Raw genomic sequence first — 15,299 nt, forward strand, 5'->3', positions numbered from 1 at the left:
CAATCACAAGATTTATGAATAAAGAGGTCTATCACAATGTTGCTTTTCACAAAAAAATATAAATAAGGGGGCTGGAGGTGGCTCCATGGTCAAGAGTGCTTCCTGCTCTTGTAGAAACCCTGGATTTGGTACCAGAACCTACATAGTGGTTCTTAAGTCTGTGATTCTTTTTGTTTTTGTCTGTCTGTTTTGTTTTGAGTAGTCCTGGCTGTCCTGAAACTCACTCTATAGATCAAGCTGGCCTCAAACAGAGCGAACCATCTGCCTCTGCCTCTCAAGCGCTGGGATTAAAGCCATGTGCTACCACATCCTGCTATCTGTGGTTCTAAGTGCAGATCCAATGCCCTCTACTGGGTTCTGGGTTTATACCTCAATGGTAGAGTGCATACCCACATGTGCAGCAATATAAAACAAAACAAACAACAACAAAAAACAAGCATGCAAAAACAAAACAAACAAACAAAAAAAACCTTTACACATCTCTCAGAAACTTTGAACAGAATCAGGGAAATGAGTATGAGAAAAGGTGGGAGGGTAAAAAAGGAACTGAGAATTCATTGTTTATCACCATGCAAATATAATCTTTCTTGAATAAAAAGTTTAAAAAGTATATAATAAAAATTAACTTTAAAAATGAAAAATTAGAAAATAAAGAGCACTGTCACCTGATGTTGACCTCTGGGCTTCCCCGACACACACATAAACACATGCACAAGCATTCACACACACTACTGTTCAACAAAAAAGACTAGGGTTGTCATCTCCCTTCTTTCCCATTCAACCCAACACAAATATATTTATACTCTAGTGTTTATTTGCCTGTCAGTCTTACAAAGGTAACTATTTCATGCCTATTTGCCACTTCCCCTCAAAACTGTCACCTCTGCCCCGGCCACGGCCTCTTCTGCCTCTGTCTGTGCCTCTTCCAGAAGGCCCTCCACTCTTAGTGCCATCCAATCCATTTTCCTGGCCCCGAACTGAAATATAAAACACACACAGACACAACATGATCATTTAGGATACATAACAAACATGTACATTATATTGAACACAGTGTTAGGGAGACAGAACTAAGGGAACATGACTTGGTAGGATGGAACGTGAAGGTCACTCAGGGAATAGTGATGAGACATAACAGAGCTGAGTCAAGTAATTTTACAAATGACTACATAATTGCCATATAAGTGACTATTGTAGGAAAGGCTACATGTAAAAGATGTCAGGATCTTAACAGATGATGCCAAAAAATGCAAATAGGTGATATAACAGTTACAGAGGCCTGCCTAGCAGGATCCTGACACATCCCTAAAGTCTAGACATTACTGACCCACAGCTGGTTTTGATAAAGCCCCATGCATACACTCTCGTCCACGGCTGGCACCTCTCCCCCGTCTTGGTGGACCACCACGTCGACGACTATAGTCTCTGTCCCGGTCTCGATTTTCTTTTCCTTCTTCATTAGATTCAGTTTGTCCACCATCCTTCTGTCCTGAGACTCCTTTCTTCTTCCCGACCATCTCCCAGGAATGCTAAAGAAAGTTAGAGCACTTATGTCTGATCAATATGGACTACCATCAGTTTACTAAGAATGAAAACTAGTACAACTATTTTCTCAGGATCCACAGTTAAGAAATTTTGAGCCAGGCAATGTGCTCCACATCTTTAACCCCAGCACTCGGGAGGCAGGAACAGGTAGATCTCTGTGAGTTCAAGGCCAGCATGGTCTAGAGTGATTTCTAGCACAGCCAGAAAAAAAAAAAAAAAAAAAAAAAAAGAAACAAAAATGTATTAGTTTACTTCTGTTTAAATGCAGAGTACAGATAAACTCAACTCTTACACTTAGTGATGCTAAAACTGAAGTATTTTGTTTTATGGGGTAGAAGGTAGGGGACCATGGGACAGACTACACTCGAATTTCAAATTCCCCTCCCTATCTTACTCCAAAAGCTGAGATAAACAGATGCTCAACACACTGCCTGGCTAACACATGCAGGGATCACTTCCAAACTCTATTCAGTTCAGTAGCTCAGATACATTAGTCTAAAAACTTAGGGACTGGTCCTTATCAAGCACATTCTCTAAACTAGAAAAAAAAATCTCTCTATTCATCAACACATTAACAGTTTAAATTTTTTTTGTTTGTTTTGAGACAAGCTCTCACTATGTCATGATAGCTGGCCTACAACTTATGTAGTTCAGGTTGGCCTCTAAGTCAGAGATCTGACTGCTTCTGTCTCCTCAGTGTTGGGATTAAAAGTGTTGGGCTACATTGTTATTCATTATCAAATTATCAAAATTCATTATCAAATTAAGCAAAAACATAAAACTGAAGGTTTCTAAATGTTACTAATAGATGCAAACTGAGTAAGTAGCATTTGTCCTTCTAGCATATTTTATGAAACCATAAATTTAAAAGAAAAACATTTATTTCTCTCTTATACATACAAAAACAGGTTAAAATGATGCACATCTTGACAAAATAAAGATTTTAGTAAAAAATATAGTTAAATCTAGGGCTGAGTGTTAGGGTACAAGGCTCTCAATAGTAAAACACACACAAGTATGAAAGCTTGAGTTCAATCCAAGCACTATCACTTCAAAACTCAAATAAAATTTATATATAAAAAAAAAGCATTAATATCACATTTTGATCATTTAAGTACTTCAGCAGGGGCTGGATAAATGGCTCAGCGTTTAAGAGTACCGACTGTTCTTCCAGAGGTCCTGAGTTCAATTCCCAGCAACCACATGGTGGCTCACAGCCACCTGTCATGGGATCCAATACCCCTTTCTTCTGGCCTGCAGGTGTATAAGCAGGCAGAACACTGTAGACATAATAAATAAATAAATCTTAAAAAAAAAAAAAGTTTCAGTTAATCTTCTAAAGGATCCAGGTTTCAACAACAAAGTACCACCACTGTAGTTCACAACCATCTGTAACTCCAACTCCAATTTCCATGGAGTCTGATGCCCTCTATTAGCCTCCAAGGACACCAGGCATGCAAGTGATACAGACATACCGGTATCACTATATTTGCCGGCAAAATATACATATATAATCAAGTTGTTTTTCTTTTTTTTTTTTTTTTTAAATAAAATAACAGCAATTGTACCAAGACAAGTATTAACCTAGAATGCAGAAGTTCCTTCCTATGCATTTTCCCAATGATTTATTCCACAGTTGGTATATACCAATAGTGGTTGATGGCATTTGATGCTCACTGAAGCTTCAATTCGTAAGTCACAATTCTACAGCTAAATCTGTACCACAAACACTGGAAACTAGACTAACAGGTTCTGATAAATTTTAAGGTTTTTTGTTTTGTTTTTGAAACAAGAACTTACTATGTTGTCCTGGTTACCCTGAAACCTACTACAAAAATATAGCTGGCTTCAAACTCACAGAGACTCACCTGTCTCCTCCACTGAGTATCTGGATATAAAGGTGTACACAACCATACCCACCAAGTTTTCAAATTGTATGCTAGTCTGACTCCAATTCTGACAAGTTTATGAAATCTGTGTAATAGCCAGGCATAGTGGCCATGTCTTTAATCCCAACACTCAGAAGGCAAACACAGGTTGATCTCTGAGTACAAGGCCAGCCTGGTCTACTGAGTCCAGGACAGCCCAGATCTAAAGAGAGAGAAACCCTATAAAGAGGGAGTCTGTGGTGTATATATTAACTGCTGGTAACAGTGAGTTCTATAAGAAAAAAGAATTACTATTATGATCTTCCTTAAACACTATTAAGTTTTTTGAGTGATCTTATCCAATAAAAATATTCAATATGAGTACTGACTCCTCATTGGTTTTATTCATACTAGTTGATTTACATGTGGCTATGTACTAGCTTGTTTTCCTTTTTTTAATAGGTCAGATTTGTATAACTAGACAGAAGCCACAAGAGGTGAGATAAGAGAAATAAGATATAACTTCTACAAAGAAAAATATAAAACCTTTTAGAAAGCATGACAACAGGTGAGATAGTTTGACAGATAAAGGCAGTTGCTTTGAAAACCAACTCCAGACTGCTAGCCTTTGATTTTCACATACATATGTCTACTACTATACATATTACACAAACATAATAAAAACTAGGCCAGAGCTGGGCAGTGGTGGCACACGCCTTTAATCCCAGCACTTGGGAAGCAGAGGCAGGCGGATTTCTGAGTTTGAGGCCAGCCTGGTCTACAGAGTGAGTTCCAGGATAGCCAGGGCTACACAGAGAAACCCTGTCTCAAAAAAACAAACAACAACAAAAGGGTTTGGTTTTTTTTTTTTTCTTTCAGTTTTTGAGTTTCTCTTTCTCTATGTAACAGTCCTGGCTGTCTAGCTGTCCTGGAACTCTCTTTATAGATCAGGGTGGACTCAAACAAACTCAAGAGCTCTGCCTCTGCCTCCCAAGTGCTGGAATTAAAGGCCTGCACCATCAGGCCTGTCCCACCAATAAGTTTTTTAAAAAATACAAGATAATTACAATAGGAAAGAGTATCCCATAAACAAAAACAAACAAAAATAAGTTCAAGTCAGAGCTGGTGGAATACACTTATAATCCCAGCAATGAGGGGCTGAAGCTGAAGAGTACCAAGTTTGAGGTTTACATTTTAGTTCTGTGAACACACAGAGCTAGAGAGATATCAAGTAGTTACAGTGCTTGCCTAAGTTTGATCCCCTGCATGCACATATAAACATGTAACTTCTGAGTCTTTTTGTAGTAGGCAAGAGATGACAGAGATTTATTAAATGGTCAAAGTGCTGATAATAAGTAACTGCTGAATACTCAGTCCTAAGTCAAGCGTCTACAGCATCCCTTTCCATGGCTCAGCAAACTTAACATAGTTAAAAGAAGTTAAGAGCCAGAGGATAGGAAGGGGAACTGTGAAAAGCTGTCTTCTGGATATGATATGCAAGACAACATTAACCCATGTCAGCAATGGTGACCTGGCACAAGACTGGGTCCTTCAACATTCCATCATGGATGGCAGAGGGCACACAAACCCCCCCACTCCCCTCCCACTGCCTGAAGAGACACAGACAGTTAATGGTTGCTGGAGGAGGGGAGAATCATATTACTCAGTGGTGTAGCCACTGATAAATCATCCTTGCTTAAGTAAGCAACTTCTAATCCATATTCATGCATGTGTACCTAATTAAAGGTACACATAAAGGCAGTAAAGTAGAAGGGAGACACGTTGGAAAGGAGTTTGGCAGGAGGCAGAAGGGGATAAAAAAGGCTAATGGGGGAAATATGATCAAAGTTATACTATATATATATGAAATTGTGAGATAGTTAATATAGTTAAGTTATACCAACTTAAAGGATGAACTCTATCCCAACCAAAAAATCCTCAGTCTAAGATCGTTATAGTGAAAATGTTTCAAAATGATCTAACTCACATAAAACTAAAGTTCTCTCGTGCTACAGCAATGTCACAAAGGTAATAAGGCAATATTCTATTGTTAAAGATAAGACACAGGAAAAAAAAAAACACCTCATTTGGTGGGAAGGAGAAATGACAGTAACTTGTCTAAATTCCAAGACACATGATCTTCTAAGATATTCTCCCACCAGATCCAGGAATGTAGACAGGCTATATAGCTCGTCTTTTTAATAGTACTACAAAACCAAGTTCAAGCAATGAAGCAGCACGTTAATATAAAGATAATAACTATATAGGAATGTCTTCAATTTACAATCTAGCAATTTGTGACTTGTTAGCACAAATATGAAAAGAGAAATCTCCCCTATTAGTAATCAACACTGTAAAGTAGTACCTCTAGTTCAAATCAACATAAGCCTTCCAAGTCTTGAAATGAATTATCGGGAATGAACAACTTATTCCAGACCAATTAGAAGAGACTGACTTCACTTACTTTCTCCTATGACTCTTATGAAGAGGATGTGTACAAACAATATTTGTAACCTGCCAGATCTCTATGGATATTTCTTATTCTATTTAGAGAAAAGGCATGTTGTTTTAAGACCATCTGCCCACTAGCTGCTTTTAGAATTATTACTAGTCTCTGAACCCAGACCCCACATTCTCAAACACTTTATTAGTTAGTACTCTACCGTGTCTGGATTTCCTTCCAGGAGAACATTGATGGCTCTGTTGACATCTCCATTGCAGTCATGCAAAGCAATCACACATTCATCCTGGTTTTTGCCTGTGATATCAATCAACTGAAAGAAAAAAAGCAGTAACCATAAGCAATTTTATACGCGTACAAGAAAAATAGATGAAAGGATGAGATACCAGCTACATTTCAAAGAAGCAACCTTTAAAAGAATGACATGTAAAACATAATTGTACTTCCAAAAGCAAAATTTTAAGGCTGGAGAGATGACTCATCAAGTAAAGGCACTTACCACCAAGCCAAATAACTTAAGTTCAATCCCTAGAACCTACATGGGAGGAAAAACACCCAGTTCCCACACATTATTATGTTGTCTCCACACAAAGCACCATAGATAGCATGTGTGTATGCAAACACATCCAATAAATAAGTGTTAACAAAAGAAACTTTTAACAACTATAGCTTAGAGATGGAGTAAAACATATTCAGAATAGTTAAGCATAAATGGAGAATCAAAATGAAACACACGAGCTTCTATTTACATATCATTTTCCATGCTTCACAGATACAAGTGGCTGACAATATAGCTCAGTGATAAGGTATGAATTTATCATGCTAAGATTCTGTGTGTCAGAAGAAAAACAACCCCCCCCCCCACACACACACACACCAACAAAGTCAGCATTAAGATAAAACTTTTTGGACAAGGTAGCTATCCAAAGGAACGTAGTATAATTACAATGAAGTTAATTATTAATGATCTAAAAAAAAAATCAACAAATATAATTATTTTTCCTGTTATGCGTATATGATACATATATAGCAGGAATTTGTGTACCACAGCTCATATACAGAAGTAACAAGATAGCCTTGGTATCAGTCCTGTATTTCCATCTTGAGACAAGTCTCTCTTTTGCTGTTCATCACTGTATAAAGCAGATAGGGAATCTTCTGTCTCCACAATCCATTTCACAGTAAGAGCACTGGGATTACAAATGTATGCTCCAAAGCATGATTTGCTAGGCTTTATGGGATTCAAACTAAGATCAAAGATTTCACCTCTTAGCCATTTCCCTACCCAGGATAATTATTTTCAATGTAAGCATCAATAACATTTAATCCTGATTTTACTCTTGGTATTTTCAGAGAAAACTAATGGGACACTCACTTGTTTCACCTTCTCCTCAAAGTCAGCATCATTATGGTCCGAAATCATCTGTGCAAGTCGAATTTGCTCTGCAGTGGCCTAGGGATTGAGACAGAATCAAGAAACCTTAATCAAGGGTAGGAAATTAGCCAGGAAGTGGTGGTGCACACCTTTAATCCCAGCACTTGGGAGGCAGAGGCAGTCAGATTTCTGAGTTCGAGGCCAGCCTGGTCTACAGAGTGAGTTCCAGGACAGCCAGGGCTACACAGAGAAACCCTGTCTCGAAAAACCAAAAAAAAAAAAAAAAGTAGGAAATTAACTAAGAGGTATCTCAGTAGTAGATCTTTTATTCTTTACCAACCCAGTTGTGTGTGTGTGTGTGTGTGTGTGTGTGTGTGTGTGTGTGTTATATAAAAAAGAAAAAGAAAACTATGACCAAAGCAGGTGAAACTCTATAGTAAAGCACTTGCCTAGCATGTGTGTGGCTCTAGAGTCAATCCTTAGCAATGCAACTTTGCCTACAAAATCCAAAGCAGCTTGGTCTCATGATCTAAGCCTGTAACCCCAGTTACTTGAAAGGTGAAGGCAAGAAGATGGAAAGCTCAAGGTTGACATGGACTACAAAATGAGCTCAAGGCCAGCCTGGGCAACCTTATGAGACCCTGTTTCAAAATAAAAACATAAAAACAAGACTGGGGAGATCTTTACCCAGACTACTCAAGGCTATAGGATCACTTCTCAGCACCACAAAATTTAAAAACAAAACAAAGGGTAGAGTGGAGCATGCCTTTAATCCCAGCACTTAGGAGGCAGAAGCAGGCTGATCTCTGAGTTTGAAGTCAGCCTGGTCTATACAGTGGGTTCCACGATAGCAAAAACATAGAAATTGTGCCTCAAACAAACAAGTAATAAAGTAATGTTTAAGACACTTAAACAGTGGAAGGAGGAAAGGGGGGATGAGATGGAGGATCTGTGGCAGGGTAACCAGGAAGGGGGATATCATTTGAAATGTAAATGAACAAAATGAGACATTTAAATAGAATGGCAAATACAGGGTGAAGCTGTAAACTAATTTAAGATATAACTCCAGAGAGCAATGAACCAATGAACCAAAGAAACTTTCATCTTGGAAGTATCTGTCCATCAATTCACATTAATGTATTTGTCAAGATATGTGTAAACAGGGTTCCTATTTCTTTATTCCAATACTAACCACTTACTCAAAATATTATTAGATTTAACCCAAGGATATACTCAATGTATCTTATGAATATACAGTATATGTAAGACCAGGAATTTTACTACCATAACTGAGTAGTCTTTTTGTTTTTGTTTTATAGTTTCTCACTACTTAGCTCTGGCTATCCTGTAACTCATGTAGAGCAAGCTGAGTGCTTGAATTAAAAGCATGCACCACTACACACCCAGCTACCCATAGTAGAGGTTTAAGTGCTAAAATTCTACTACAAATTTACTTGGAAAGACTAGTGAATAGGGAGCCAGACAGTGGTGGTGCATGCCTTTAATCCCAGCACTTGGAAGGCAGGGGCAGATACAAGATGATCTCAGAGTTAGTTCAAAGGCCAGTCTAGTCTGCAGAGTGAGTTCCAGGATAACTGAGACAACACAGAGAAACCCTATCTTGAATAAAAAAGTTTAAGGGGAGCAGACCTGGTGATACAGACTTCTAATCCATGTACTCAGAAGACTGAGAGGCAAGAAGATCACAAGTCAAGGCCAGTCTCAACAACTTAGTGAAAACCTGTCTCAAAAATATGAAGCCAGGTAAAGTGTCACACAGCTTTAATCCTAGCACTAAAGAGGCAGAGGGAGGCAGATCTCTGAGTTCAAGGCCAGCCAGGACAACACAGAGAAACCTTGTCTCCAAAGAAAGAGAGAAAAAGAAAGCAAGCAAGCAAGCAAGCAAACAAACAGACCATGATGGCAGCCCATGTCCAAATTTATTACACAAAAGCTGACACACAGGATATTCTAAGTAGAGGTCAGCATGAACTACATAGTATCAAGCCAGCCAGTGCTACCTATAAAGACTCTGGAGGAAAAACAGGAAAGAGAAAAGGGAAAGGGGAAAAAGTTAAATCAAGGAACATACCTTTAGTCTAGTCTTATATAATCAATATACTGAACCACTGCATTTAATTCAAGCAATTAACTCATACCCGTAACACTTCTTATGGATTTTGTGATTTACAACACATCTAAATAAAACTTAATATCCAAGGTTAATTTATTCCTCTAAAACTTAGCAATGCTTACCACCCCTCTGAGGGTCAAACAACCTTTTCATCGGGGCTGCATATCAGATATCTTGCACATTAGTTACAATGCACAGTTACAATGTCAAAATTACTTATGAAGAAGCAACAAAAATTTTGTTTATAAATAAGTTAATAGAGAAGTCACCACAACTTAAACTGTATTAAAGGGTCACAGCATTAGAGAGGTTGAGAATGACTGCTCTATGGTCTCATTTGTTAATTTACAAGAATAGTAAAGATCCTAGCTTTTCATGGGAAAGGAAAAACTCAGGTAAGGCCTCAAAACCTTAGGGGAAAATAGGAGCAAAAGTCAAAATCTTTCAGGAAAAGGGTATGATGACAAATATTGGCTAAAGAGAATAAGTAATGTACTGCTCAGTCAGCTCTGATACTGGAAAAAACGATCATACCTAGCACAGTATTCAAAATGAAGCCCTAAACCTCACATTAAACAACAAAAAAAAATGAACATGTTATATCACAAAATGTCACTGATAGTTATCAGACTAAGGAATAGCTAACAATAAGGAACCTAAATCAACATTCCAAAGCACAGAATGATGCTACACTGCATGGACACCACTATCATCAGGTGGTATAATTACTCATTGACTCACATCCTTGGGTTCATTACCTGTGGCCGCTGCTTGTGCTGTGTCTGGTTTTGGTTTTGAGGTTGTTCCCAGTTTCCCCGGGCTCGGTTAGTGCCCACCGACGTCATCATTTACAGTATATACAAATAACAGTATTTACAAGGAGAATACTGAAGAGGAAAAAATAGATAGTTAAATGTAGGTAAAATGTTTTAATTCTATTTTATCAGTACATTACCACCAATTACTTTGCTATTCTCTTAAGAAACAAACCATGGAAATTCACCTATTGTTTTTTTAACCATTCTTTTTTTTCTAGCTTGCTGGGAATCAAACCCAGGCCTTTTTATATGCTAGGCAAGCTCTCTACAACTTAGCTACATTTTTCAACTCAAGCTCCCCTTTTAATATATAGTTTGGGTTTTAGTGTGAGCTGGCCTCAAACACACTATAGTAAAACTGACCTTGAAAACTTAATCATCAGTCAGGCGGTAGTGGCACACGCCTTTAATCCCAGCACTTGGGAGGCAGAGGCAGTTGGATTTCTGAGTTCGAGGCCATCCTGGTCTACAGAGTGAGTTACAGGACAGCCAGGGCTACACAGAGAAACCCTGTCTCGAAAAACCAAAAAAAAAAAAAAAAAAAAAAAGAAAGAAAAGAAAACCTAATCATCTTTCCTCTACTTCCCAAGTATTATGACTACAGGTGTGTGCTACTGAAAGAAACATTTTGTGTTATAGTGTGATAAATATGACTGTTATTCCACTTTTGTTCATGTGCCTGTGATAAAACATATGGTCTGTATGCATAAGGGCCTAGGCTAGACTAGGTAATTAAACCCCACATCCAAAAATGTATAAAAGTGTATGTGATCTTTGTTTGTTTGAAAACAGTCTCTCTATGTAGCCTTGGCTGGCCTCAAACTCACAGCAATCCTCCTGCTTCTTCCTCCCAAGTGCTGTCCCATGTGACTGTTTAAAAAGATGTTAGAAACATAACTTGATTACTGCTATCTTGCAAATAAGCAAAAATCATTACCAATATTAAAAAAACTTTCTAAATATGTGAAAGCATCTAAAGTGTCTTTAACAAAAAGAAAGACAATTAACAAACCCTAAAGAATAAATGCCTTCCAGGAGTTGGGCACAGCACATACCTGTAATCCCAGCACTTGGAAAGCTGACCAAAGAGGATCATAAATTTGAGGCCAGCCTGGGCAACACAGTAAGATCCAGTCACAAAAGATAAAAAGATGAAAGAAGGAAGAAAAGGAGAAGAGAGGGAGGAAAGGGAGTGAAGGGAGGGAGAACCTTCTATATTAGTCTATAAGACAAAGAAATTACAATTTTATAATACTGTATGAACTGTGGGAAAAGCTCAGTTAAGGGCCTAGGTTCATAACCATAACAGGGGCTAAAAGGGAAAAAAAAAAAAAAAAAAACCAGCAAACATTAAAAAGTCATTGCCTTACATGTAACTATTTGACAAGCAGTCTTTGACTTCTACTACTTAGAAAAAGACAAATTCATAACTAGCCTTTTATTTCCAGTTTTAGCTCTTCATGACTAGGACATGTGTTAGTCCTAGTGACTACCCAGAATCCATTTTCTAGATAGTTAATTCCAACACACTGGGCTGGGTGGTAGTGGCACACGCCTTTAATCCCAGCACTTGGTAGGCAGAGCCAGGCGGATTTCTGAGTTCGAGGCCAGCCTGGTCTACAGAGTGAGTTCCAGGACAGCCAGGACTACACAGAGAAACCCTGTCTCGAAAAAAAACCAAAAATAATAATAATAATAATAATAATAATAATAATAATAAAATAAAATTCCAACACACTGCCTTTGCAGTTGTTTCAGTTGGTCTTATATATATTTTCAAATAAACAGAATAGCAATTACTCTCCACCACTCACCTTAAAACAAAGAGAATCCCAAATCCGCCCCCCCCCCCCATCAAATGCTATCAAGTTTTGTTTGAAAAGGCTTCTAGGAAATGGCTTTAAATTTGATACTGTTTGCAAGATGACTTCACTTTTTGAAGAGACATAGAATGTAAGAGCCTTCCCAAAACTAGAACAGTTTCTGTCCATTCTTATCAAATAAGTGTTCTATAAAATTCAAGTTCTTTCTTCATAGTTTTGTAATCTCAGCTGTTACTTTGATTAAACAAAGAAAACACTCATCATCATGATAGTGCTCAAAATCAAGTTACTTTTCATTGTTTTATCCCTGTCCAAAGAAGACAAATTTATACTTTCCTGCTCTACATTTTTTTTTCACTAATGAAACATTATACAGGGTAATTCTAGACCGCCCAGCAGATACTGGATTTTGAGGTCAGGAGAGTTCTAAAGAAATATGCAAGGATTAAGTAGGGACGTGAACTTCACCTGTTTCTTGGATAACATGGAGAAAGCTGGCTTTCCTGTGGATAAATCTATCACCAAGTAGTGTCAATAGGTTGCACAAGTCTTTGTTTTTGATGTGGTTATTAAGAACAAAGACTTCTATTTCATTCCTCATTGCCAATTTAGGATTTAACAGACACAGCACTAATTTTTACATACATGTACAAAGACCTGTAAATAGTATAGTATCAGGTCACTTTCTCAAGCTAACATTATAGTTGTCTCAATACTTAATTTACAAAAAAAAAAAAAAAAAAAAAAAAAAAAAAAAAAAAAAAAACAAAACAACCAAAAAAACAGGTGTTTAACTAAGTACTGGTGTATCCAAAGCAGCAATAGTGAGGGGAGGAGGGATAGAGGAAAATTCTATTTCAATTCCAACCTACTCCTGTTGCTGTGGTTTAAAAATGCTATATGGTTTCTATTCTGTATACATGAATTTTTGATATAAATATAAGCTGTAAGACTAGTTGTATAAATCACTGCACATTTTACAAGTTAGATGTAAATATATTACAGTCATATTGACAGATATGTAGCTAGCCAACAAATAAAAAAAAATTCTTTTGATCAGCCTTGCTTTTAACTTCCATTTTCCTCTTGGGAAATACTTTGAAATGTGTAAGAAAAATTTAACCCCTCATTAGGAACAATGAGCAACAGGTCAAAAGTAAATAATCTGGGCAAACCACTTAAGGGCACAGAATTAGTATCATTTTAATAGCAAACAAAGAAGAATACCCAGAGTTATATAGTGAAAGTGAGTGGCCTTGTTTTGTTAACTCATTGAAAACTTAAGTCCTTAAGGGAAGTAGGATGAGAAAGAAGTATTGGAACTCAAGTGAACACTACAGGAACAAGAACAGGTTTCAACAAAGAAGTGCCCTTGACTACATTTTGAAAGCCAGCTACTTGAAAAAATAGCCAGAGAAATTTTACTGAAAAAAATAAACAATAAGTATTTATTGAGAATCTACTGTGTGTCCAATACTTCAGGAAATACAAAAGCATTGTGACTTAGTTGCTGCTCTCAGGGAGCTTACAATCTAATTTGAGAAACAATTCAAGCATTCTAAAGTTGGACTGGGATGAGTAAAGTAAGACTTACCACTTCTAACAGAGAAATTAATTTCCCTAGATGCTTCGTTGAGAAGACCTGTGTCCCATTCCCCAACCACCTTCAATCTAATAGGAGCCCTCCCTGTTAGAAACACTTGGGAATGAATGGCAGTACATTTAGCCCTTTCTCACTATTTTACAAGCAGTATCTCCCATTCACAACAGAAACAATCATTGGGATAATCTATAATTAGACAGTGGTGTAGGACCCACAACACAGTTTCATCAACAGATATACATCCAAATACTTTAATCTCTAATAATGCTAGTTGTCAAACTGACCCATATCCCTCCCACAAGTCACAACAGATATCCCCAACGCAGAATATGGGAGGTGGAGACAAAAAAGGATTTCTCCATTTAGTAGTCACAGTGAGTCAAAGGCAAAAAAACAAAAACAAAAAAAAACCCCACAAAATCGCCTTTAACCGTGTCTTTCTTTCCACAACAACCTACACCAGAGGTTGCTAAATTTTAAGAATCGTGGAAAACAGTCTCTTGTTTGTGACATCACTTTGCAAAACAATTTAGGGGCTGTCCACTAGGTGAAGGGTCTCAAGAAATTTGGAATTCCATTCCCATTATGAGAAATGAACAAATGCCCAGTCTAGTGACGTCCCTTAGGCGTAACACAATCCATGGGGGCCTCCATGTCCAGCTTCCCAAATAATATAATTGCTTGGGTATCCAAAACTACAGTATAGACAACAGGAAGTTAAAGACTGCAGCGAAAATATATTCCACGATCAGGGTCGGTAAGAAAGAAGGCAGGGTAATAAGAGGAGCTGACAAAGAGGCTGGAAACGAACAGAGAGGACAGAAGCCCACGCGCGGAGGATGGGAGACTCCCCCCCTCCGCGCCACATCTAGAGCCCATGGGGCCATTCGCCTCTCTACCTCCCACCCGGAACAAATTAATCCTCCGCACTCCAAACTGAGGGCCACATGGGGGAGTTTGGGGCAGCTCCACCCCATCGCCACCCCCCTCCGCCCCCAAACCAGGCCGGATCCGGATCAGAGGCCCATAGAGGACTGGGAAGGGAGGAGGCCTTCTCTGACACTGACCCTAGTAGACAACCCTACCTCAGGCTGGGCCCAGGCCTCGTTCGCCTGCGCTCTTTCTCGCTCTCCCCCTTCAGGCTCTAGCCGCATGCCCCCCCTCCGGCTGCCCCAAGCCCCGCCCCGGCCACGCTCCCAAATCGAGGCCCCGGCTCTGGCGCGGCCCAGTAGGCCGCGAACCCAACTATAAACAAAACCCCCGGCGGCCAACTCGAGGGGGGGGGTTGGACGCCCGGGCTCACAAGACTAGAAGGGAGGGTGTACAGTAGGGAAACACACAGCGTGGGGGGGGCCTACCGCGGGAAGGGAATACAGAAGGGACAGAGGAAAAGGAGGGAGGGTAAAAAGGGGATCGCGGATTTAAAGGGGCCGCGGACAATACCCGGCCCCGCCGCGTTGCCGCTGCCGCCGCCGCCGCCGCCAACGCCGCTGCGCTCCCAACTTTACCTCAGTCTCCTCCACACTGACACCCCGGGCCGCGCCGCCCCTGTCACGTGATATAAGATTCCCTCCTCCCCACCCCCTCCCTCCTTTTCCCTCTCGCGCTCGCTCTCGCGCCTTCCCCCTCCCACTTGCCTTCCTGCGTCCCTCGGCACGTGACGCGAAAGGGC

At 39.2% G+C, this 15,299-nt stretch overlaps 1 protein-coding gene across 46 annotated transcripts in view; it reads right to left on the bottom strand.

Annotated features, from left to right (window-relative positions):
- Ubap2l (ubiquitin associated protein 2 like) overlaps positions 1–15,262 on the bottom strand; it is a 55,503-nt gene extending 40,241 nt beyond the window's left edge. For 15 of the 46 annotated variants that reach the window (XM_034499658.2, XM_034499651.2, XM_034499657.2 and 12 more), the window contains exons 1-6: positions 15,071–15,178; positions 10,142–10,270; positions 7,250–7,327; positions 6,077–6,187; positions 1,361–1,529; positions 882–977 (exon numbers count right to left, since the gene is read on the bottom strand). In XM_034499658.2, the coding sequence (XP_034355549.1) occupies positions 882–977; positions 1,361–1,529; positions 6,077–6,187; positions 7,250–7,327; positions 10,142–10,231 (544 nt within the window). In that variant the 5' untranslated portion in view covers positions 10,232–10,270; positions 15,071–15,178. Of the gene's footprint in view, positions 1–881; positions 978–1,327; positions 1,530–6,076; positions 6,188–7,249; positions 7,328–10,141; positions 10,271–14,712; positions 14,752–15,070 lie in introns of those variants that run through there. The other 31 variants (XM_076932794.1, XM_034499653.2, XM_076932787.1 and 28 more) reach the window with 10 other exon arrangements.
- Between the last annotated feature and the right edge of the window lie 37 nt (positions 15,263–15,299).

Source organism: Arvicanthis niloticus, chromosome 4 (genome assembly GCF_011762505.2).
Source record: "Arvicanthis niloticus isolate mArvNil1 chromosome 4, mArvNil1.pat.X, whole genome shotgun sequence".
NCBI classification, from domain to species: Eukaryota; Metazoa; Chordata; class Mammalia; order Rodentia; family Muridae; genus Arvicanthis; species Arvicanthis niloticus.